General features: G+C 41.1%; 1 protein-coding gene across 4 annotated transcripts; it reads right to left on the bottom strand.

The window, feature by feature from the left end:
- Positions 1–24,036, bottom strand: B3GNT2 (UDP-GlcNAc:betaGal beta-1,3-N-acetylglucosaminyltransferase 2). 4 transcript variants are annotated; one of them, XM_054197406.1, is made up of 3 exons: positions 23,725–24,036; positions 3,652–3,780; positions 1–3,169 (listed from the first exon to the last, which is right to left on the bottom strand). In XM_054197406.1, the coding sequence occupies exon 3, from the start codon at positions 3,158–3,160 to the stop codon at positions 1,967–1,969; it is 1,194 nt and encodes a 397-aa protein (XP_054053381.1). In that variant the 5' UTR covers positions 3,161–3,169; positions 3,652–3,780; positions 23,725–24,036; the 3' UTR covers positions 1–1,966. The 4 variants fall into 4 exon arrangements, with proteins under 4 accessions (XP_054053381.1, XP_054053380.1, XP_054053379.1 ...); XM_054197405.1 differs by lacking the exons at positions 3,652–3,780; positions 23,725–24,036 and adding an exon at positions 23,254–23,367; XM_054197404.1 differs by lacking the exons at positions 3,652–3,780; positions 23,725–24,036 and adding an exon at positions 23,239–23,364.
- Positions 24,037–26,826: the final 2,790 nt, after the last annotated feature.

Here is a 26,826-nt window from a genome sequence, read left to right as displayed (position 1 = left end):
TCTTGGCAAAAATCCCGCTAATATGTAGAAAGAAACAAGGTGCTTAGCATGGCTAGGAACAACAGAGTAGGAAGTAACACATGTACAGTAAAACCTGTAGCTCTTTAAGAAAGGTGTGATTTCTCATGAAGAGTGACAAGGCACTGGGGCCAAACCTCACGGCACAGTACCAGAGCACAATCTGTCTTTAATCTATCCATCCCGGGGTCAACGTGAACAGCTACAGAACACAAAGGTGGAAGACCAGACCACCTCACCTCTCCCCAAACAAAAAAAAAAGCACCACATCTCTTCTTCAAGGTAAAGGAAGGAAAAAGAAAGCAGGTGAAGAAGCCAGACAAGTTGTAGCTGCCAAGTTATTTCAAACAAAAACTAAAGTGCCAGCCATTCAATCCATTCCTTGGCTCCTTCCAATTGTGTAAGCAGTGTTATTGTAGAGGCAATTATTTCTGTACATACTGTTTTTCCTAAGGCACTTAGTGTTCCCTTGCTTTTGCCAGAGTCGTCCATTACAGCACCTAACAAATCCATGCGCAATTGTGGCAACGCTTTCTTGATAGTCTGCTACATAAGTGTTAAAGTTGCCAGATAAAGCCTTTTGCTTCTGAAATTCTGAAACGGGTTGTTACTGAATGCCACACAGTAGAATGCAACTGCTCTGTAAGTTAACATTGTCCCAAATAAAGCATTACAAAAAATATTTAAATCACATTTTATTTTTCAAATTCAAAAATAACAATTAGCTTTATTTAACATGTTACACATCTCACAGATTTAAAATATCATGCTCTATTTAAATATCTGAGTGACAACACTATACAAATAAAATGTTACACAAAATATATTTAAGAAAATGTTTTGGTCTTCAATCTGAACAATAAATAGACAGGCACTTCTACATATACAAAGGAAGCAACCACTATTTAGAATAACTCTTATAAGCAAGATGTGGAAATACAGAAGAAAATCCAAGTTTTGAGAACATGTTTAACTCTACATGAGACATCATGCAACTTCAAAGTTTGTTTCAAAATTCGAAACTCTTAGGATCTGCGCAATTCTAGATTTGCTACTGCTTTATAGGAGATCCAAAAACCATGCTCTCGTAAGCAATGTGCAATTTCAGTTATCTCTATCAAATCAAGCTACCTGATCACATTTAGTGCCAAAACAGAAAACAAGGACTGATCAGAGTAGCTTTTCACATAAATATTGTGAGCAACAAGTCAGCTTTACCTCACATAAGCCTGAGGGCTCAGAGCCAACTGTACCTACTGCCCAGCCCCAAACAAAAATCTGTTCTTCCTTTCCTTATATATTTAGCTCTTTTATAGGGTGTTTCCAACAGTATTATATTGTATTGTTTTGGGGTTTTTTTAACCAAAAAACCATCATCTATTAAAAGGGTAAATCCTTCAGACACAGGCACGCTTTGCACAAAAAAATCATGAGGAGAAAATACTATTCTGGGGTGCAAAAAGACTGAAAACTATAAATTAAAGAAAAATCCCAATAGTTAAAGTCTTAAGAGTGTTTCATACTTGAAGTAAAACTACATTCCTCCAATTTGTGAATTTTCAATTTACAGTGGTTTCCACACACCCCTACACAAACACCACTCAAGGAAAAACTATCTTCCACCATCACAATTAATGAAAGATGCATTGTAGTAGGCAATCCCTTTTTCCAATACAGCTAAACCAGTCACTGACAGCTAGTTACATCCTTGAAGTCCTTTGTAAATTAAGACAAATATTGAAACATAATGACCACCAGAACAGTGGAAAAGTCAGGACCAAGTCTTCAAGCCATCCCCTCAAATTTTAGTATTATTCTCATTTTCAAAAGCACAGGAAAAAGTTTCCAGAGAAAATTAAACTATTAAACAGAGCTTCAATGCTCCACCAAGAAAGTCAGACCCAAACTTGGAAAGTTATTTGGACTTAAGACACTTATGCGCATTACTTTAACAATTTAAGTGTGGATCTTGCAAGTGTGTCCAAATCTTAATCATTTCTTGAGGTTTTCTACTATGTACTAACATTAAGTTTGTGTAGGAGCATATGTTATTTCTGTATTTCTCTTCGATATCAAATGTTTTGAAGCCTTTGTGTTTTTCCGGAGCAAGCCCAAGCTTCTGAAGGCACATTCCAGTATAAACATCATCAATAGGGTAAAGGAGTACCTGGTCAGATGCATTATTCAGTCTTAATGCCAGATCACCGGAGTACAGAAACCCACCACCTCCTGCATATGGAGGATATGAACCCTCATAAACACTTTCTGGGATGTAGTACTTCAATTTTTTTTCTCTATGAGGTCCAGCATCTTTGATGACATCACCTATAAATAAGTCTTTGGCTTTGTCCTTTGATAAACTCTTCAAGTAATCCAGGATCTGATGGGTATTCACAAAAACATCATCATCACCCTTAAAGATAAACTGGACATCTGCACAACTGCTGCTGACCCACTTAAGAAACAGCACCTCTTTCAGAGTTAAATTGAAGAAAGTGTCTCTGTAGTTCCAGAGGAGAATGTCTTGGTAGGTTTCACTCTCGAATTTTATCATGTGTGAAAGATTAGGAAAATGATCCTCCGGTGGAGTCAGTCCAAGTAAGAAGACCCTTTTGACTGTCATATCCCCCGATTCTATTTCTTTGCCCCAGGATTCCCTAATTGCTTGCCTTCTATCAAAATGGGGTGTAAGTGACTTAATAGCCAGCAGCAGAAAAGGTTTATGTTTGCACTTGTTTGGTTGATCCATTAATAGTGAATAATTTCTGCATCTCAAATAAAGTAGGAAGTCTTTGAATCTGTCTGGCAAGTTTGCAAAGTCACTAACCTCTGAAGGTACCCGTGGGTCAGGGTCACAGGAACTGAGAATGCTCTCGTTCAAAATTAAGTTCTCTTCCACAGTCATATTGGAAAGCAAGGTCAGAATAGGGTTGTACAGCAGTTCAAGCTTCTGTTGCTGTTTGTTCCAATAAGCTTTGTGAGGAGTATATTTTCTCCAGAATTTGCTGCGTGGTATAATAACACGGCCTTTTGCATTCTTCTCTTGGCTGCCACTTTTTGAGACTTCCACAATCACATAAATAAAAATGTTTACCATCATCAGAATTCCCAGCAGCTTTAATCTTCTGCGTCCAACACTCATTTCTCATATCTGGAAAGAGATAAAAAATGTCAGATTTTTAGCCTTCTTCCTATCAAGTTCTTGATCTCACAAAAATGCAAACTACTTTCAGATGAAGAATGTGCAAGTTAGTAGCCTAAATATAGACGTTACCTACACCCAAAAAAGCGCAAAACCTAATCTACCTCTAATACATGCGCACCTACAGCTAGCAGGGGTTTGGGGTTTCATCAGCAAACAAGAAGCTAGCAAGAATGTAAAATTTCCATTTGGTACTTCGGAATTTTACATAGCATTTCACAGTGCGCCTAAATTAGCCAGCAGTTTTGCTCCTCATTTAAGTCTCCTTGAAACACTTGACTGTAATAATTAGAATCTGAGCCCTCAGCTTGGCAAAGAAACTTTTTTTTTCTGCTAGTAAGGTGAGCTTAAGGGTATAGAATAAATTGCCAGACGATAAGGTCAGTTATATTTAAGTTAAGTTTCAAGTTTTTATACTTGCACTCTTATACCTTCCAACTACATAATAAGCGGAGCTGGATTTTAAAGCATACAATTCGTTTCTGTCCATTTCACTTGGTTGTTCCTTGGGAGAGAGAGGCTGACAAAGCTGGCCAGCTGCATTGCTGCTATTCACATCTCTGCAGACAGAAGAGAACGTGAATTTTCTTTTTTTTTTCCCCCTCCAACTAGAAAAGAAAATGAATGGCAGCAGAAAGTGCAAGTGTAATTATTCCTAGGAAAGAAAAAGCAAATGAAGAGAAATCAAAAAAGGAGAGGTTTCCCATATATGTAAGACCAGGAATAGTAAGTCTAACTCTCTTTGTTGTAGCAAAGGTTATTCTGTGACCCATCTCCAATTTTTACTGAGAGAGAAAATGGACCAATCCCTCTTTCTTCCGCAGCTGTCAGAATGAAAGGTGCACAGTACAGAGAGCAAGATGAAAACAGTGTGATCCTCTAAAGCAGTGCTTATCAAACTGTTTACTAGCCATGGGGGATATCAGTGTACAAGCTACACAAAATTTAACAAGCCATTCTAAAGTGGAGAGTCAGACTGGAAAATAATTCAGAATGAGTAAGAAAGTTAGTAAGACTACATTTAAGACAAGATACAGAACACACTGTCGATGATGCTTTCAGTTGCCAGGAGTACAAATGATTATTGGAAGACCAGAAGAGTCTTAATAAAATAAAGGATTCGTAATGGCTGTTAAGCTCAGCTGTAAACACTGCCTCAGAGATCCCGAAGTCACAGAGCAACGGCCTTCAGGAAGGCACACTTGTACACCTTGTACTTGCTGCTCTTTTCATTTTATTTCTAGCCATCACCAGACACCTGAGCCAGACTGACACTTGGTTTCTTCTGGTTTGACCAGTCTAACTTTCTTTTACTCCTCAGCAAGTTAAACACAAAACTTAGTAAGAAAGCAGTAGGTAAATGTATTTGTATATGCTCAGCCAGATCTACTTTATTTAACGTCCTGTTCTCAGCCAGCTATGAAGTTTGCTATTCTAATTTTAAAGCTGTTTGTTCCTATACCTCAAAGACAAAAACATACTTGTGGTCAGTGCCATCATTTAAGCTGAACAGTTGAAACAGAAGTACTGGCTGGCCACGCAGAGTTCAAAGAAACTTTATCTTCCTCCTTCAACTGCCACAGCAGCTTCCACTAAAAACAGATCATTATATACTCTTTTTCTCCACTTCCCTTTCAGTACACACAAAAATACTGGAGAAGCAGCTGTCCCATGTTTTGTACTATTCCGTGCAGTTCAGCATGCACACCACTGCTTATCTGGCCTGTCATCTATAGCACTTCTCACTAGAACCAACACATGATGCGATATTTGACTGATGATTCCAGGACTCCTGAGACAAGGGTGTGAGAAGCTCCCCTCTAGTAATAGCTAACTCACACAGGATTGTGCAGAGCTCAGCCAGAGTCTGATTTTCCAAGACATGTAGCACCACACAGTTCATCTGTTCACAGCCTTCGGCTACTAGGGTGAGCATTCAGCACCTCTGTAAGTCACCTGGATGCTTGACCTGAGATTGTTCTGAATGTGAGAGACCATTTGCAAAGACCTTATTTCAATCACTTAACAAAATTCTTCAAATCTCTAAGTCTCCAGGGTATGCACTCAAATTCTGTAATTACAAGATCTTCCTTAATCTTCCTGTTTTTCACTTGTAGCCTTGCAATCCCCTGCAGCAAAGGAAACTGGGACCCTACACAGAAGAAAATCTCCATTTGCTGTTAGACTTGGTAGAGCTTTTCATCAGAAAAAGTACCAGTCTGGCAAGATGACAGTGGTTTCATCACATAAAGCACGGTAAATGCTACCAATCCCACATATAAATACTTCTAGTATAATTCTCAGCCTTCTTTTTAAGAAACTATCCAATACTGGGGATAAAAATCAATATTTCTGAGAAAAGGTAGGTAACAAGTCACAGTCATTATCAATACAGTTACGAGTTTTATAAGACACTAACACCCCCCCGCAATTTTGCATTAAAGAATTCTTCTCTTCTGTAATCAAAAGCTACCTACATGTATTTTTAATTAATTCTTTAAGAATATAACTCATTAAGAATATCAAACCAAAACTAAGGGCTACAAGTGAAAAAGGGATAAAACTTGCTTTGTTAAAAAAAAAGTATCCTTTTTCTAAACTAGACAAAGACAGACTGTATTAAACACTCATAGCATTAAATCGAGGTTCCTGAACTCAAAGCAAATAGAAAACAACTCGACTTCAATAAGGCTGTTTATTTCTATACATTGAAATAAAATCCTCCGCTTTGCAATTAACATGTATTAGCTTTAACCATTACACTTGAAGACAGGAATGAATAAGAGGATGCCAGTTTGGCAATTTCACATCAAGTGAACTGAATTTATCACAAAACACAGTATTACAACCCTCATCACAATGGTGGTGTGTGTTGCATTTGTAATGTTGTTGCTAGGAGGAGTTTGGGGCTTTTTGGTTTTTGTTTGTTTTTTTAAGTAAACCCACAGAGTCGATGTCTCAAGGCAAATCTAATTTATTCATCTGCTTTTCTGACACTGCAGTGATTGACCCAAGTGCCAGCACGATGAAGATATGTGCTGGGCACCTTGCTAAGGAGCAACATCATGGAGCACAAGACAGCGCCCATTTCCTACTTGCAGCTTAGCGACAGCTATCTGGACAGATCACAAGAACTTTCTCGTATTCCAGTAATAGCTTCTTCTATCAGCATTAATATTACAAAAAATTCCAGCTGCTTCCTTTGACTGCTGAGAATGGACAGTCTGTTAGGGAAGCCAAAAACAAACTAAAGGGATCTTGTTCATACTTAAATCTATCTGATGCATTTTTATACGAGTTTTGTTGAAGAACTGAGACGAGCAGTACAAAGCCATACTCTATTTGAACAATTCCTGCTGCTTCAGGTGTTAAAAAAAGAAAACACATAGCTAGCTATCAAGAAAAGCAGAATGCAAGGTAAACACTGTATATTGGTAAAGCAAATCAGTAGACCATAGAACCTCAGGAACAGAAAATCTTGCAAGAATTAGTATTCTAACTTCAGCGGGTAAGGTGAAGAGAGTTACCTACGCTCAAAGGTGATCTGACACACAGTTTTTCAATGCCTGCTTTCAACTTCTCAGCTATCCTGATAGGAAAACCATTTTAGCCATCAGTTCCAAGTTTGTACGAATCACCACATTTCTGCTTATGCAACTTCCAGCTGCGCAGAGTTATGCATCAGTATCACTACATACATAAAATCTATTTATTCAAAGCCTTTAGAAAACATCCATGTGTCTAGGAAAAAAAAAGGGGGGGGGTTAACATTAACTATACTCTGGATAAACCAAGGTTTTGCTACAGATCCAGTATTTGGAAAGGTTGATTCTGCAGGAAGGGGGGGAAAGAGGGAGGAGTTGTCCTCTTCAGCTCCACTCCAATCTTACAGTTTACTGCAGTCAAAATGAAGATATTGACAGAAGGGAACAGATTTATGGAGCCACAAAAGCTGCACTGGGATCAAGAGATGGATGGAAAAGTCAAGCCAGCAGAACCTGGGAAGAAAAACAGCTTCACTGTGGGACCAGACAGCAATCAATAAAACAGCATAAACCGCAACAGAAGAAGAAAACAGGCATTACAAAGAAGCCATGAGCTACCAGAAAAGATTCCAAACGCCCCAAAAGATGTAAGTCCAAATAACATTAATGCAAAATGGTGAGAAACTTTTCACAGACTGTTTTTAAACAGTATTATTTTATGCTTTATCTCAAGAGTGAATGTATTGCAAATGCCTGCAAGGAACCTATTCAAAAGTCTAGAAGAGTTGGTGTAAAGTGAGAATCACAGAATCACTCTCCTGAGCTGTAAGGGACCTATAAGGATCCAGCCCAACTCTTGACTCCACACAGGGCAACATAAAAGTTAAACCATATATCCAAAGGTATCGTCCAAATGTTTCTTGAACACAGAGTATGCACACTCCATCCAGCTCCAGGAATTAATTATAGAAGAGACGCTCTTTTCTGGAGGCAAGAATTTACACAAACAGGGGCCACGATACTCCCTGACAAAGGACAGGAGTTACCTCTGGAGGAGGCCAATCTCAAGGTCAAAACCAAGAACAAGTACATCTAAGTGTACCAGCACTTAACTAAGGGCACATGTGATTCATTAGTTTGAACTTCTCATGCTGGAGTTAGGATCTGCAGCAGAATTCTGATTGTCCCTGTTACAGCACTAGATTTTCTGTAATGACTTCACAAAGTTAGTATGTGAAACACGATGACAGCTTTAACTTTGTGTTGGTTTGTGTTTGGTGTTTTTTTTAAACTGATGTTACTAAGACATTTCTATGCACATAAATAAGCTTACACCTTTAACTGATGCAAGAGAAAGGCAGATGTTGCAAAGAAGTGGCTAAAAAAGCAAAGTATATTTAGAAGTTCAGAAAAAGCAATCCTGTCTAGGACAGAGACAATGAAACATGGTTCAGATTCAGATGGTGCACTAACTAGTCCTCTACAGCAAGATGTCAAAACAAACACACCTAGATTTGCAGTGAGTGCAGCCTATAATCAATCCAAGCAGGAATTCTGAACACTTGGAACTTGTTTCAAGATCCAGATTTTGGCAGATGCTGGCCATTGCCCAGAGCTATAAAGTAGTTTCTCTTTCCTACAGTTTTTAAGCAAGGTGCTACTTCATTTGAGTTGCAGATATTACCATAGATAGTAAAAACCTTCAAGGTAGAACAGCAGGTGCTCTTTTGGAAAGGTCATCAAAACATAAAGGGCATTGATAAGCATGAAAGCAAGTGGCAAATGGATAAATTTTGACAGTCAGTCCTACCAATTTTACCAATGAAGCAACAAAAACCCCTCTTTCCTGAGAAGCCAGACCAAGTTTGTGTCTAACTTATTTCCTTTTGCTTATATTCAACAAAACACTCACTGAGTGTTTAAAATACCAGAGGATTAAGTGCTTGCTCACACATTAACTGAAATACCAAAAGACAACTTTAGGAACGCCACTTTCCTAAATGAGTACAACTTTCCTTTATTCTAGGTTTCTATTTAGCAATATAAGTATTGAAGAACCATACATTCATACACCAAATATTGATCACACTTGTTGATTTTTATTGATGTTTAGTTTAAGTTCCTAACCAGTGGAGCCTCTTACTAAGATGTCCAATTGTTGTACATTGAAGCTTCTTCTGCAGCGCTCTATACACTGTCTTAGTCTCTGTAGAGACGTGAACATCCATTCCAAGCTCCCCCCTGCAATGCACTAAGAGTATACATACATCATGAAATTGAAGAAATAACCTTCAGAAGGAGCTACAAAAGGGAAAGCAACTGTTACCTCACATGTCTTAATATTGACAGAAAAGTCATCTTCCTTGCTCTTAGGTACTGAAGCCCATGACAGAATTATGCAATCAGGTAAGATTGCTGGTGACTACTTAAAACCTAACACCTTAAAAGGTATTACTTGTTATTGCAGGAGGGCTCCATCATTTCCCTTTCAAATAAAGGGGCAAATTTTATTAACGCCACCACTGGGCATGATGCAACACAACACTACTCAGCAAGGATCCTTAAAAGCAGTTTCAAGTCAGCAAGCAGGTTCACACAGCACAACCCTTAACAGTGCAAGGGTGTTAGCTTGCATTCAAAAGGCAATGTAGCCTGTGGTAGCCCAGTGACCCATGCTGCATTCCACTGCACAGCATGGATATACCCACAAATTCTTCCAGCAAGATGAAGAAAACACACTATTCCTGTTTATTACATTAAGAAGGAAAGTTTCAGTGAGCAAAAGACAGGTGAGGCAACAGCCATTTTCAAGGTTATAGGTCTATTTAAAAATGAGTTCAAATGGTGTTTCTAGATGTACCAAAGACCAATTTCTTTACTCCAAGACCAGTGCTACTAAAACATTCTTCCTTTGTGCTTTTAACTTATGAATTACATTTATTAATCTCAAGTCTCAACATGAAAGTTCAATAACAGTAAGTTGTGACTACCGGTGAGCAGTCTCAGCAGCAGCATATCATACAGATTTGCAGCTAAACAAACCACCCAAAGCAGAACTACCTTAAAACAGCTTGAATATTCAGCACTGACAGTTAACAATTCCCCTGGGAAGGGGAGATCAGATAACACAATGCGGACTACCTCAGGTGGTGTTCCTTCCCACACTGCATATACCCACACAAGCATTCCTGTGCCAGCAAAGTGCTCCCCAGCAGATGCAGCCACAGTACCAAATCAAGGCACTAAACTGAACCCAGGCATGCTCATGCAACCCCAGAATGAAAGAAAAACAATGCATTTAACCAGACTACCTGCCTCAACCCTTGCCTCTTGCAGCAGCTCCAGGCTGTGGATCCACAAGCAGCTGAACTGATCTAATCGCCTGACCCCTCCTTTTCTCCTCTTTCTCCTCCCTTTCTGACTCCAAGAACTCAGGCCCAATCCCTCCTCACACTGGCTCTCGTGCTCTGCCAGGCCTGTCCATAAATCAGTTCACATCACTAACCCAGCAGAAAACTAACAATGACCAGAGATGCACACCAGATAAGCACCACAGCAGCTACAGTGAAAGCACGCAGCAAAGAGGAGGGGAGTAGACAGATCTCCCCTCTTCAGCAGGAATGACAACACACCAGGAACTGAGCCTTCGTTCTGGATCCATAATCCCTTCCACCCTCTAACAAGAGGCTATCCAGCACTGCAGCAATGAAAATAATATACCCTGGTGCAAAGAGTCATTTAACACCAGTCTTTGAAAAGATAGTGCAGATGCAAGACAAAACATGTAACTTTTCCACCTCCTTCAAGTCTGACAGAAGCCATGACCTTTAACTGCAAATACTTCTATCTTCTACTGAGGACAGGAGCTATGCTGTATTTTCTAAGTGGGCTGAGTAACCTGTCTACATTATTTGACTGCCAAACCCAAGCATTAAAAGTCCATTTACTCACTGGGGCTGACATGAGGTAAAATAATCCTTATTACCTGCAGGTATTACACCTACCGCTCTACTGGTTCAGGACTAAACTATCAGGAATTTAACAAAACAAAGCTGTAATTCAGGTATACTAACAGTTACCACCACCTTTCTCTTTGCAGAGACTACCTACAACTGGGGCTACAGCAGACTTGGATCTCACCATGTAACTTCATTTTGAAGCCCGATATCCCTTATAGCAGCACAACTTCTGGTAGTGCTAGCAATAGTGATGCTACAGTTCCGAAGATAATTTTTTTTTAATTATTATTATTAAACACATCACAAGCCATATGCAGTCCTCCTAACCTCCACTGAGATGCATCAGTTCTTCTAATACCTCAGTTCTGTTCAGTGAGTCAAAAGAGACTCCTGGATTGGCCAACACCACAGTTTTGGAACGTGAAGATGTTAAAAGCCACAGGCTGTTACAAAAAGCCTGTGCTATTTCCAGCTTTAAAGAATTTGAACACTCTATTTATTTTTTTAACTACACACAATCGTATCTCTTTTTCCCCTCAGAACTTTACACAAGTCCACTTTTACACAATAGTAATTAAGAACATCTTAAGAACTGGCAAATAGTCAACAGATATCAGTATTCTGCTGCTGCAGAAGCAGGTCACAGTGATCAGCACTGAGTAACAGTCAATGTTTTCTGTGTTCTTCAAACACCACAGTTTGAAACAATGTTCCAGCTGGAGGAAAGTTTCCAAGACAACACCACACTACACAAACCATCAAAAAGTGCAATGAAATTCAGAGCAGTTAATGTTTATTTTAACATTAGTTTTAATTAATTGCATATACCTGCTTTGAGCCATCTTTCAGCATACTATTTAGTTTTGGGAGAAATTCTACTCTTACAATATTTTAATACCAAAAGATACCAGTGCAACTTGGGCATGGGATTTCAAGATCCAAGTAAATAGTAAAACAGGGGAAGGATGTGCTTGTATTTTCCTAAAACACAGCCCAAGGCATAAAGAACTATAAAGAGTGTGAATAAAAGCCAATTTAACTTCACATTTTGTGTCCCACTAATTATCTTCAGCACATTTTGCTCAAAAAAGCCCTACCAAAACCTGAAAGCAAAAAGAAAAAACAAAACCAACCCAAACCACCAAAAAAACCCCACACTCAAAAAACCCAACAGTACAGTGAGGCATTTCCCTAGTAATACTTGCCTGATCTTCTGCAGTAAGGTATTAGAGGGCCAGGAATTGCATTTAAACCATGTTTAATTACTGTTATTGAACCTAATCTCACTTTGTCTAATCCTTCTTTGAGCCCGTTTATATTTTCAACTTTTATGAATTCCACTGGTGATGAATTCCTCAATTTTTCACACAAGAACTTGGAATAACTTGCTTTTCTCTTACCACACAAGAGGGGAACCCTTGGAAAAATACAACACAACAAGAAAACCTGCAGTTGTTTTCTATATGTAACATTTGCCATACAAGCTATATAACAAACCTTCATCTGTCCTCTGTTCCTTCTTTATCACAAGAAGCCATAGTCATTTCATTTCTGGAACTATTTTGCACTTCTGACTAACCTTGTTTTCCTACACACACACTTCTATTAGTACATTTTTGATACGGCAACAACAAAAAAGAGCATTTAGTACTTAAAGCTCACAAATATGAATTTGTGGAGACTAAATTTTTAGAGTTCTGTATCAATGGGGCTTGGTATAAGACGCAAGCTGGATTGTATAATTTTTGAGGAAAGTCATCATTGTCTTGTGACCCATATGAAGTTGGATCTTCTCAATTCAGTTTCCAGCATCCACAAATTTTACTACTGCAATTATCACTAATCAACACTTATTTTGGCCGTCTGGTGAAAAGATTAACTGGACCTGAAGCCTCAGTGTTCTTAATACTACACTTACCTAACCCAGTTACTCACAGACCATGCTCTACACTTCAAGGGAACAAAGCGTACACTGCATAGAATCATGGGCAGTTTAATCAGTTTTGTGTTACACTTGAAAATGACTTTGCTTATTCTATCCATGCCATAACTCCTTTCCAGACGGATTCTTCCCCTCTCTTTTCCAAGATGGACTGATGCAAACAACTAGTAAAATCCTCATAAAAATCAATCTGAAATCACTAGTGTGAAGGAGGATTGTTAGACTGTTGCCAGCTTTCCAATGAAACAAGCATTTTTGTGGTCATCTGCTCCATTGACCCTTTGCCTTAAATGTACCACTTCCTTGTTACTCCCCATTTTCCACTCCCCCTAACCCTCATCTGTGCACTCAGCTGCTTCACAAAGTAGCTTTACAGTAGCTACGATAATAAACTTGGGCCTTCATCAGCTCTACCGCTGGGTTATCTTACAGGTTACAAATTCAACTGGCGCACTATCTTTTCAAGTCTGAAACTGGTACAGAAGGACTGAAGCCTCTTACATGAAAGAAAAGAATCCCCAAAGCATTGGAGCTACCCTAGGCATAGTGATAAAGCTCTCCACTGTCCCTCCATTTCTGATAGCCCATTTGTAGCCCTATTCCTATGAAAGGTTTTCAAATGCGCTCTTGTTCTTGCTTTGAAATAACACCTCTCAGTTTCACTGATAGTTCTCAGAAAGTTCTAAATTGCCCCCCTCCAATTACAACAGAAACTTCTGCAGCAGCAGCAATACTGGAGCTACCTACAGACTTCAGGAAATAAATGCACCGTTCATTCTCAATTCATTTGGCACATTGCATTTGCGGTCACAGGGATAAGAATTAGACCCAGCTTCTAAAAATATGCTGAATAAACATATGTCTGCAGACAGATAGGTGAAAAACCCTATTTTCCAACTGAAATGGTGTTAAAAAAAGGAAAAGAAAACTTACATACAAAACTTAAAAACTTACATACATACGGAAAACTGTTGCAGCTTCCCCACATAGAAAATGTCTCACTCCACGTGACACTTATTCCAGTATCTTACAGAAACTCTAATTATTTTTTTCTTTAGTGGTTAATACACTTAAGTAAGACAAACTGATCTAATGAACATTTACTATTCAATCCAGTGGTAATTTAACTGGCTTGAATAATAATAAAAAAAATTTATAATGTTGTAATGTAGCACTTACAGGGCCCATTGTTTTAGTCATCAAAACAAGGCCCAGAAACTATTTTCAACAACCCAAACTTCTGCTATCAGCCAAGGAAAAACTACAGCAAAAATGAAAGCATGTATTTCTAAACTTTGACTGCCTTTATCAAGCACTAAAGCAACAGTCCATACCTGAACAGCTCCCTTCTCATTCTTTCTTATTGCAGCTACAATATTATGAAGGTGACGTTCCAAGAAGCCTATCTGAATTGTGTTTCCTATGGTGGATTGAATGCAGCACTTAAGGAACAGTCTCAAAGAGCACATACAGTGGAAATTAACATCACTGTTGCATTTACTACTTCATAATAAAAACTCCCTTCCAAGCTAGTATTCTATAATTCTATGATTGATTCTACAAAAAACATCTCATGAAGGTTATTACAAAACAGATGAATCTTAGATATGAAAGAGAACATAACTTCATGCTTTACAGAATTTGAAGTGCAGCGGTACATAAAATACATGGCATTTTCTCTAAAAAACAATCTAGAACTATAACTCTCAGCCCAGTTTTGTGAACCACTGCTGGCTTACAGAATAGAAGTTACTATTTTAACTATAGGACAGGTAAATATTTTTCCTCCACACAGGCTGACAGTGACTGTCATCTGGCACCACGTAAATACAGACAAATGGCTTTATTATGTTAGCTATACCATCTCATTTGTTTCCTGTGATCCATAGGGCAACTTCCAAGCATTCTAGTCTGATGTTTCCCAAAAAACTGTGCAATTACTATAGAATGAAGTCACAAAGACAATAAAGCTATCGTGCACCCCACACGAGATACAGTTCTGAAAGAACAATGCAAGAATCCACTTACAGCCTCTCAAACATTATCCAAGCCAACCACAACCAAGTAGAGAGAACACGTTCCAACAACGTTCCTCTACAGCATAAGCCAGATTTGACCACACTCCATCATCGGGTCTCACCAAGACCTTCAAATCACATGAATTAAGAATCAGTCTTCACTAGACACCACCACCATCCTACAAACTTGTAAGTAGGCAATCAGTTTATCATTGAAGCCAACTCCTCTAGTTACAATGCAGACAGACCCTACAGCTATCTGAAGGAATCTGCAAGCATTACAAACATTTAAGTTTCTCAGACTACTACTACCTAATGTCAGCAGGTTTATTCTCTGCAGAGTCCTGCTTCTCAAAGTAACCAGATAATGCACGTTTAAAGGCATTTCTCAAAGTAGTTATGTTAAGATGAAACTCAAGGAGTTAACTTGTCAGAAGCTGCTACAAAAAGGTGGGGAAATCCCTGCTACGTTAACATTTATAAAAGCATAATGAGAATCCAAAACTCCCTACCCCTAATAGCCTGCTTGACTGCTGTGCTGAGACTACTGACGTCAGCTTCCAACTGTGGTATTAAGACTGAACAGTCCTTTCATTTACTGCTGAATGGTAAGTTCTGAACATCAGAATCCCAAAATCTTAAGAGTAAGTTATACTACTGCTATGTTTCCCAACACCATTTTGACTAGTTCCAGGTACTTCCCCTCTGTATAGCTCCTCCAGGAGGAAAGAGAAGTTACCAGATCATCACCTTTTAAGGTATGCTATTTAAAATAACATCTATGAGATAAAAGTTTTGTTGAGTACATATTGCTGCTTAGAAATATTGCAGCAACACCCACAAAGTTTGTATCAAGTTATCTTTACAAAGTAACTCAGACAATAAAACCTTATTTTTAACCTCATTAAAAACAGTTTATGTGAAACTCCTGCCTGACAGAATGCTTACAGATGGAAGAGAAACCACCAGGTCTCTGCTATCTCAAACTGAGCGCTTCCAACCCTGAATCAAACTGCTACAGTCACAAAACCTTCAACTAGAGAGCGATCTACTTTTTCATCCGTTTTTAATTAGAAAGTCATCTACCAGTAAAACCTCAGATCATCCCAACCCTGTTTATATTTTAAGTTATTATAGGTGTCTCTCACAAAAGGTCTGGGCTTAATTAAGAAGATAATTAAATATTGTGTACCTATTGGGTTCAATGCAAGTTAGGCCTAAATATTTTTTTTACCCGTTAAAATTAAATCCTTGGATTGGCTGAATGTTCAGTTCATATTTGAATTGTTTCAAGCATTCCTACAGAAGACCAAGGTACATGGAAGAAAAGCCCTCTGGTCATTATTAAAAGTGTTCTGTAAACTTAATCCCAGGTTTCATGTATATTCCAATTTTTCTACTGGTATAAACTACTTGAGTTTGGCCTTGATTTTCTACAGGGATAAAAAAGCAACAGAGCTCCACGTGTACGCCACACACAACATGCAAAATAACTTGTGACCAAAAAAGTTTTGATTCTTTTAAGAGTAAAAAGGGTTTGGGCTGTTGGTTTTGGTTGTTGGGGTTTTTTTTAGTAATTGATATTTCATACTGACAACCGAAGGTAAGAGCTCAACTTGCTATAAAAACTAATATTAAATACCTCAGTATTTGAGGGCCCATGGTAGTGAAAGTGACCTGCTCTTCCCAATCCAGTTTACAAAAAAAAAAAAAATCATGTGTTATTCTAAGGTCAGTTCCAGCTTTAGAATTATGACATTGTGCAATTTGTTAGAAATAACCCAGAGCTGCCAGCTTCTGATTTATGAGCTTCAGTTTTTAGGCACCTTTGAGAAGGCTTCAGCTTGAACAAATAGTAAGTTACAAAGAATCAAAAGAAGAGGTTTAACTGAATGGCGGCAGAGAAATCTTTCTTGGAAGAAAACTAATTGTCATTCATCACATCGATTACAAGTCAGGGGGTACAGTTTAAAACAATTTCAGTCATGGTTGACACATTCCTGTAATTTATTCCTTCCCCTATAAAATGCACAGTCCCATCCCACCTTTGCATGAATTTGACTCCAATAAGTCAGTTCAGGGAGCCAGAGACAAGAATAAAGAACCTGGCAATAAAGCAACAATTAGTTTTCAGCTGTTTCATGTCACTAGATTTCCTTGCTGCTGTGCTGCACAAACACCAGTAACAGTGCAGGAGACAGAAAATTTACAAAGCTAAGATGACAGCAGATCCCATTTTCAATCAGCTTAAGCTTCCATGTACCAGCGCACTGCCACTGCAGCCTGACACTGCTGATCTTGTTCCCACCTTCATCCACAGAGGTCCCAAAGGCAGGGCCAGACAAGCACCCGCACTGGTCCACCAGAAGCGGCTACCCTTTAGGCAACCTCAACAAGACATACCCAGAGGTTTGAATTTCTCAAGTCAGTTGGTTAGCTGTTGGACCAGCAAGAGCCACCCATTTCTGCTACTCCTAGCGTGGTCTGCCCGAGTGTTATCTTCTCATAATTACCAGAAAGCTAAGAAAGCAGATAATGAACTACCTTCCTCCCAGATGTTTAGTACGTGGATCAATGCTAGTTCTGGTAATGAAGAATGGGTAACATGTTGAAAGCATCAGTCAGGTTTGCAATGGACATTTAAAAATATAAAGCCTGCTCGAGAGGCACTATTGTATTTCTTAATTTTATGCTGTATTTGAAATAAAAAAGGTGACTTAGTACACCTATTCAAGATCCAGATAACCATAATTTCCACAAGTAAGACAACTGATCTCCTCCTGGCATCTCTTCCAGCTTTATCTTAAAACCAGTAATTACTACTGCCTTAAACATATTCCAGCTACCTTTATGTCTGCATAGAGAGCATTCACTATTCAAAAAACTAACAAAACTGTCCTCTAAGCACCATACTTCAAGTCATCAACATTTTACCTGTGCTTTGTCTTCTTGCCAACTTAGACTGTCAGAGATAAGCCACCTTACTAAAAACTATGTTTCAAAAGCAAGGATGCTGATGAGGTTACTGCCAGCGATGACATTCTGCTTTTGGGTTAAAAGTAAACAGACACTGGTTTTCAATTTGACTTCCACGAGACACCGTCTTCGCAGTCAGTGGCTGGGCAATGGGATACACAGCTGGGCTGATAATCTTCCCAGTCATCTCAAGTCATGTCTCCCTGCAAGTGCTATGCAGTTAGTCAATCAAAAGTCAATTCAAACCAAATTCATACTGTGAATATTCAGGTCAGAATTACGGGATCTGCCTCTGAATTTACAGTACTGAACTAAATAAATGTTTAAGAAAGCAAAACCTACATTTTAAAATGCAAATAATGAAAAGATTTTCACCTTTAATTAGTTTTGGTTTCAAGTGTAATTAACAAGTACAGGAAAAAAAGGTTTTTAATCTTTCTAAAGAATTCATTTTAAGTTCAGAAAAATCAGTGGAGCTGTAAGTAGGGAAGTTCATTTTCCTCCTTCAAACTTGTAAAGCATAAGATACAGATCTCATTGCAGCCTATCAAGTTTAAGGAAACGGAAACAATTTCTCTAGCAGTTCTAGGCAGCTAAAGATGCATATAAGTACCAGGAGGATTTTGTAAAAGATCTTTAAGCAGGTTAGGCAGCTAACTCCCATTTTTGTTAATGGCAGATAAGCACCTAACCCGATTAGAGACATCTAAATCCAAGCAGGAACAACTTCTGTACCTGTTACCTGCACACCAGTGCAGTATCCACTACATTTGAGAGTGGTTTGAGTAACAAATTTTAAGCTGTTTCGCATGTCTTCTAGTTGTTTTTATTCAAAAGGAAATCACCAATAAGTTTGCAATAACATTCCCCATCCCAAAGACAGCCTTCCATTACCATTTTCTAACATTCAAAGATCAGATGAAAAAAAAAATATCACAGCTTAAGTGAGATGAAACAGCACTAAGTTCAGGGCACAGTGTGGCACTCAGCCGCACTGCTCCTTCAACTGAATTAAAAATCCCACCCTTCCCCAGTCCGTGAGTTCTCATATTTGCAGAGCTCACTGTATTACATTACATATAACCCCAAAGACAAATAAACAGAAAGGTTATTTCTCACCCCCCCTTGGTTCCTCAATTCAGTTCATGAAACAGCTGCACAAACAGCTACACCACCACAACGGACTGGGGGGGCCGACAGGAGCACCTCAAAGCTGCACCAGCCTACGGAAGGATGATGCTACCAGCAGGAAACCCAGTGCAGGCAGAATGGGGGGGTCTGCAGCAGGGAACCAAGCATCCCACACGCACACACACCTTGGCATGGCACACGAACTGTCAATACCACACTGCCACTGCAAATTTCAGATAAATATGCATATCCTCCAGTGGTTCATAAACCATTGAGCATTAATCTTTTACAGAAAAATAATAAAATTAGTCATCCCCCAAAAAAAAATTTAAAACCCAATTATTTCTTGCTCATTTGATTTAGATAGTTGACTTACAAATTAAGTCATTTAGTCAATTCACTCTCAGAGTAACTCTTCTGTGAGCTTAAGATGAAGCAGCTGCGAAATTTCAGAAGTTGTTTACAAAGATGAACAAAACTAGTTCCAAGTTAAACGCTTTTCAACTCTTACCATTGTATTCCTCTCCAACAGCAAAGCTTTCTCAACCAACTGCTGATGAAATTGTTTCATCAATTCTCCCTCTAAAAATCTCAGCACCACACCCATCACACACTGGGATTCTTTTCCTTATTTAAATGCTAATTGCTTCTCATGAGACATCAATTCAATCATTCTTTTGCACAGTTCATCACAAGACATTTTAACGACCCAGGCTTTTCACTGGGTTTTACATGATCCGGAGACTTGAGGAGGTTTACTTACTCATCTTTTAAATCCTAAAAGGGACAATGAAATTCATGAAAAAGATACAAGAGAAGTGCAAGATCAAGCCCAGAATACCTGTCAATTCTTCCTTTGTAATAAACAAAATATGCCTGCACAGATTCGAGATACTTATTCCCCAACTTTCAGTTAGTGACTTCTTCATTCTGAACTAAAATGATGGAAGAGCCTGTATTTCATTATATCATCCTCTTTTCTTGGTTATTTTTTTGCTGGTTTTTAAGCACATAAGGATTGTGCAATGCAACTGTAAAGTAGTAACAAATTGATAAAAACATCTAAATATATATTTGTGAGGTCAGAATATGGCATAACAAAAATTACTAATGTAATCTCCCTGTTAACTGCACTCACAGACACAAATTCTTCTCTAAACCATGAGAAGCACTCATTTGAGTATAACCTACGATGCACTATAAACATCAAATACTAATCCCATGATTTCTCATGCTCACGACCATAATGATGGCACCTTCTTCCTAAACTAATTGTTAACACTTTGGTTAAAAACGTTATTTTACAACCGACCATTAGGGATTAAAATGGGTATACCTGAAAAAGATTTTAAAAGTTTAAATTTGAAAAGAAAATGGATGCCTATTTGCTTCAAAACTATTTATGTACTTCTACTGTAGAGTAATAGAAAATATAACAGATAGAAATACTAAGAAAAAAAATACTAAACCAACAGCCTATAAAAGGGACAAAGATAGTTTCAAGCTTTTGGAAGGTGATCAATCCTAACGGCCTTCCAGAAATATTAACACAAAAACCAGACACATTAAAAGGCTCATTATTTTAATGAAATACATCTTTTTCCTATATTCTGTGCTTTCTACAAAAACACACCAATCAAACTAAATAAAACAGATTATTAAAACCTTGCTACAATAAGTATACTCTTGCCTATAGCTTCCGCCTCTCCCTGCTTTGGCCTGTTCTTGGCAAGTTTAAGAATTATACAGTTTAAGAAGCTTTAAGCGTAAGACAAACCTACAAGAAACCTACCAGGCTCTAAATAGTAGAGTGCAAATGCTTCAACGGAGAAAGAAGAAATTAATGGGATTTTTACAGCAGGAAACATAACCGAATCCAGTAAAATACAGAGATCTGGAACACCAGCCCTCGATGCATTTCTGACAGTCACTCAGTAACTTTCCATCAAAACCCACAAGTCTGACAGCACACAGAAAAAGCCCATCAAGTAACTAACTTTGTGGTTTCACAAGCTGTCTGAAGTGAAGATTTTACAAGACAATTTGACATGTATTTGTCAAAAATGAAGTCGTCTGCTGAAAAAGAACAAGTGACCAAAGAAATTGGATGAGGATTTTAATTGATATTGTTCAATCTTTTTGCTCTCCTTTAGTTATCTTGGAGAAATACAGCTATACAGATTTCAGTCAAGTACACGTATCAATGACAAGCCATCCCCGCTTCTTTATTGTTGTGATAACGACAATATTGGCTGTGGTAGGAGACATATGACTACGTCATATGTTTCAACACGATCAGCACTGACATAGACTGTCTTTTATCACCGCCATTTGTTCTCCTTCAAGTGGTTTAACACAGCCAACAGGAAAAATCATTATCAGAGCTAGTCCCACTACAAAAATAGCTGCACAAGGTGGCAGTAAAATGACAATTGCTAAGGCTCTCCGCATTGACAAGTCACCATGGAGGATCGCTTCTCTTAAAGACTTCATTCTCCAAGGAGTACGATGGGTAGGCAGGAAGATGAAGTTTCCAATCCTGCATTTTCTTCCCCCACGTACAGCGCAATTTATTCATGCAGACAACTGCATATAATCGTCAGCATAGAATACAAAAACATTTTACCCACTTCTCATTTTTCATCAAAGCCTTTCTGAGCAAGTACCACTTTTATACTGATCTCCTCAGCAGCATCTTCATTACCCAGAAGTATTTAAAAAATTTAGGAGGAGCTTACAGGCAATAATAATAAAAAGCTTTGACCAACAGTGACACTGTGTTCATCAGGAACAATCTCTAGGGAGATTAGTGAGCTGTATCTATTATGAGAGAGGGTATAGGACAGCTAGCTAGCACTCCCAGTCACCTAATGCATGACCTTCAAAACAAGTCCCTTCAGCAGTGTTACCTTGCTGCTGTACCTCGTTCTTCTCCATCTTCCTCATTTATAGTACATGGGGAAAAGAAAGAAGCAAAAATCCAAGCAAAACCACTTTACAGATGACAAAATTACTTAAATTCTAATTTTTGATCACTTTATGCAGTCTGTGGCTTCCTTATAGTCATACAGCGGTATTGCACAACATCTCACACACTCAAAGCAAGCAGCAAAATCAGGGCTTCCTTTAAGCCAAAAGATTTTGATTCTAACCAACAGCATTGTATTTTTAAGCACATGACAAGCATTCTGTATTTCAATTCATCTCCAATGCAATATTGTTTTTTAAAGAGTCTATTCTCTTCATGTTGTTCACGGCCCCGGAAAAAACATTAGAGATTACATCTGCTGAACGAGAAAAGCTGATTCTCCGTTTTGTTTCCTCCACGCACTCGGTAATAATTCAGAGCTAATTCAACTCCTCTGGTGGTTTCAACAGGCATCGGGCTGGGTCCCTAAGGTGACAAGGCAGCCATTGCCAGCAGCTAGTTCCCTGGTTCGCCATCTAAACAAAGCACCAACTGTCCCACTCACCGGGGTGTCATCTGCTCCCCCACCCGCATACACACCCCTCCCTGACGGCATGAAAATCTGACGTAAAAGCGGAACTGCAAGAACATGAAACCGTTTTAAGCAACTTTAAAAGAGAACAAAATTCGAGGCTGTCTCTCTTTAAGGCAGGAGAGGAATAATTAACCAGAAATTTCCTCAAAGGAGAACACTATAATCATGTTTCCTCAACAACTTTCAGATTATGTATTTAGCATGTAATTTTATGCATACATCCTTACACAGCAAGATTAAGTTCTTCTGTGCCCAAACTCACTGTGTCCAAAATAATTATATTTTTAAAAAAAAAGTGAAAAAAAGCAACTGAACCATGTAAACTCTTAATTTGCATAGTTAAAAATAAACATTAGCGTTTAATAATCAACAGCACCAAACATTTTGGGAGGTCGGACTAAAAGATTACTCAAGTAACTTTCACCATAAATTTTTGCAGGATGACTAATGAATTGTGAGCTGCAGTTTGGCCACAATCACAGCTAGTAACCCGAAGTCCCCTCCTGAGAGGCGTACAGCATGTCTCAGGAAGTTTAAAGGACTAAAAAGCATCGTCTCATGAAGGAGCACAGATATTCAAGGCCAGTTCTAGTAAAAATAGCATTTCCCCCCGTTCAGTTTCACCAAACTCCAGACTTTAGAGCCACCACCTCAGCGCCATACGGGAACAGCAAAATCCTAACCCAGCGCTGATGTTAATAATTAACCTACTCGGTTTCAGCCTGATAATTAGCTGACCCCAGGGGCTGTGCGAGTCTCCCAGCTTCACCACCACCCCCGACGAAAACCCGACGGGCACTACCCGAGCCCTGTCCCCCCTCCCTGCCTCTCTCCTCCAGTCAAGGGGAGGACTGCAGCAGCACCCAGCACTGCAGCAACCCTACCTCTCAGATTTTATCTGGAAAAAAGCTCACGGTTTCGGCATCAACTCCAACTCCCCGAGTCTAAATGGGGGAAGGGGGAAGGGAAGAAAAAAAAAAAAAAAAAAGCGACGACAAACATACGGTCATTTAACTCGCCTGAGCTGGCCTAAGTTTCATCCATGCCAGCAGATCGCGCCTCTGCCTCCTTCCTCTCGCCGAGTTTGTGGCAACATGTGCCGGCTGCCGGTTGCGCCGCTGCGCCAGGAGAGAGATTTCGCGTCCGCGTGCTTTAACCCCTCCCTTTCCACCGCCTGCCACCTCCCACAGCGAGAGAGGAGGGGAGGAGAGGGTGGAAAAAAAAAAAAAAAAAAAAAAGGCCCCCCAAATCCCAAACATATATGCCCCTGAGCGTTCCACCCCCCCACCGTCAGCCTGTAGCTGTCAGTACACAAGTAAGCTACGAGGATGAAACCCTACGATCTCGAAAACGAGGGGAACGAAAAATTAAGATTAAAAAAAAAAAAAATTTCCCCCCCCCCCCTCACGCCCGCCCCGCCTCAGCCTTTTTCGCAGCGCCTGTCCCCGCCGCCCCGAGGAGGCAGCGAGTCCCCCCCCCCACGCACGTACCTTGCCAGGCCGCCGCGGGTCTCCGCCGGGGTTCTTCCTGCCGCCGCCTCCACATCCACCATGCTTTTGTCCGGCCACGGGCCGCCTAGGGGTCCCTCCCGGGGGCGCCGGCCGGCCTGCCTGCCGCCCGCCCTACCACGGCCCCAGCCGCCGGCGGGGATCCATCCCGCAGCGGGCGGGGGCTCCACACCTGAGAGAGACGCCGGGGCGGCGCCAACGGAGGGCTGGTCCCGTCCTGCCGCCGCTGTCCCCTCAGGAGGTAGGATGCAGAGGGAAGAAGGACCGGCCGGGCCGGGCGGGGCCGGGGCGGCCGCTGGCCGGGGGGGAGGGCGGGAAGCGCCTCACTTGTTGCCCGGTACCACAGCCGCGCGCCCGCCGTCCCGTCACGCGCGCTCGCTCGCGCCACGCGCTGCAGGCGAGGGGGGGGGGGGCGGCGGCGGGGGGGCGGAGAGGGAGGGGGAGGGAACGAAAGCCCCGCCCCCGGCTTGCCGGCGGCGCAGCGGATTGGTGGATCGGGCAGCGCGGGGACGGGAGGGGCACGTGGGACGTGGGCGCGGGGGGGAAGGATGTCTGCGCCCCCCCCTCCGCTGTCGTCCCCGCGGTTGGCGGAGCGTCGTGTCTCTGAGGAGATGAGCGGGCGGCCGGAGGGGGAAGCCTGGCGTCGCCGTCTTGCTGGCCCCTTCCCCAGTCTCTACACCCGCTTCCGACCCCCTCGCCACCCCACGCTTCGCCACCCCACACCTCGCCACCTTGCCCCGCCGGGGCCGTCCCCTGAGCTCAGCGACCTATTCTGGCCTATCCCGCCGCCGTGGCGCCCGCACGCAGCCCCGCCTCCCGTCCGCCATGTTCTGCCTCGACGCCTCACCCCCTTTCCTGAGGTAAAACACCCCGAGGAGGGGGGATCGCTGTCACCCGGCCGTCCGCAGGCACCCATCGCTCGCTGCAAAATACGGCAGCGCTGACTGTTGGCACGGGAGCGAGGTGTCACCCAGGGCTGCCCCCCCAGGAGGAGGGCACCTGGTTTGGGGGCCATTTCCACTGGGAGGAAGCAGCCCTTTACCAGGCAGAAAAGCAAACACCGACACATTTATGTCTGCCAGCTTCATTGGTGGGAGAAGGTGAGGTGGTGTCTCCTCCCCTCCCTCCTGCAATAATAAAAATACATTTTCTGAGTTAAACACCTAGTTTTACAGACCGGCAGCCTCTATAGCCACATGGGCTGCTGGTTGTGGCTATAAAACATCTTTGTGACAATGTTCATTCCTTCTTTTTTTTTTTTTCCACATGGTATCAAGCAGAGGAGGAGAATGCCCAGCCATGCTGAAAAATGCTGTTCCACATCACTTTTTTTTTTTTTAACTTTTCTCCTTTTTAAGCAAGGTGATTGCAGCTGGCTCAGTTTCATCTGGTGGTCCACAAAGCTTTTGTTACTGAGTTCAGGGAGGAGAAGAAAAGGACTGGTTTAGGCTGTCAGTGCTCCCCTTAGTAAATAAGTTTCTGAGAGTTTCAGATTTTGGAAATTTGCCCTCCAGAGCTGATACTCACCATGCATGACTCACTCATTAGCAACCCTCTTTTTTTGTTGTTGTTGTTGTTTGCTTACTTGCTAAGATGACGAGACTGCAAATCCTGGCCAAACATCCCTATTGAAATAAACTAGAGAAATCTCCAAGACCCAGGATGCTTACTGAAATAAAATATAAAAACAAGTGCTGTTACAGCAAGGGAGTGCAGTCTTCAGTCTCGTAGCCAGATCAATAGCAACCAGCAGACAGATTTACAGTTCCCTTGCACTGTGAACCTCACAGCTTTTTGTTCTGTACAGGAAGAAAATGAACACATGCCATTTATTTCTATTTTTAGCACCTGCATTCTCAATCCAATATAAGGAGAGGCCCAACCAAAGCAATTATCTCAATGTCACCTGGCACAGTCGTTTAAAAACTGTTTTCACTGCAAAGGGAGAGGTAAGCAAGTCCTCGTGATCCACGAAAATACATGTTTATGCACTTCCATTTCACAGCGCTCATTTTCACCAAGAGTCAGTAGCTGACGTGCACAGCCATAAACACGGCTGGTTTGGTAAACAGCACGTACTGAGCTCCCCAAACTCCATGTCGTTAAATATTGGAGGCCCATAGAAAACCCGCCACGAGTCTCTGGGAGCCGCTCCAAAATCTCCTTCAGGGGGTCTCAAAGGAACATCCCCATCCCTGATGTGTTGGGAGGGACATTACATATTTAATTCCTCTTCAAATATTTATGTATGTCCTTCACGTTTGAGTAAAGCGGTCCTTTTCATCAAAGTGGAAAGATTACAGCAAAGGGAAGAATTACTCTAAATCGGCAAGCATCTTTGGGCATTAAGTAAGACAAAGCTCAAAATGAGAATTAAGCGTCTGGCAACCAGGAGCTTGGCTCCACTGCACAGGAGATTTCATAACAATATGTTTTGAGATCAATTTAAAAAAAAAAGAAAACAAAAATCAGCTAGAACAGTGTGTCACATGACACTGGGTGCTAAGGAGCCCGGAAAAACACATTGAAGCTGAGAAGTTTGGACGATGGTGAAATGGTCTGCTGTCTTTGGGGGAGAGACGTCTCTCCCTCCTCCCGGTCCCACGCCCACGGCCGTGCCTGCTCCTCTGTAATCGCACCGACGCGACTGGTCACGGGGCTGCGTTGTGAAACCCTGAGAGGGGGAGGTGTTTTAATCCAAACAGATTCCCTGGTCCAGTTCAGAGCCTCAAAAATTAGCTGAAAGGGGGGAAAAAACCCAAGAACTGACATCACCCTTGAGCACAGCGTGTTTTCAAACTGCTGCCTGACTGCGGTGCCTCTGCTGTGCTTGGTGCAGCTAAAACCCTCAGTGAGTTCACTTTCCAGCCCCACTCCCCTGGGTGCAGGCAGCTCAATCTTCCCCCGATCTGTGCATCGCGCCAGGCTAAGTATGAAGCCTGACGAGGTTTCTGACCTGATGCTACTAATTAACAGGTCCCAGTACAAGTGAGCACAGCACCATCCCAGGGCAGGGGGTGCACCTCAGCCTGCTACAACGGCATGAAAAAGGCTCCAGCACTAAACCCAGATCTCCTGTCAGTT

Source organism: Rissa tridactyla, chromosome 3, assembly GCF_028500815.1.
Source record: "Rissa tridactyla isolate bRisTri1 chromosome 3, bRisTri1.patW.cur.20221130, whole genome shotgun sequence".
Lineage (NCBI taxonomy): Eukaryota > Metazoa > Chordata > Aves > Charadriiformes > Laridae > Rissa > Rissa tridactyla.
Note: the sequence above shows the minus strand (reverse complement) of the source record. Positions and strands in the feature narration are given on the sequence as shown.

Bases quoted from the DNA above. Each gene is read 5' to 3' on its own strand.
- B3GNT2 (XM_054197406.1), bottom strand. From the start codon at position 3,160: ATGAGTGTTGGACGCAGAAGATTAAAGCTGCTGGGAATTCTGATGATG.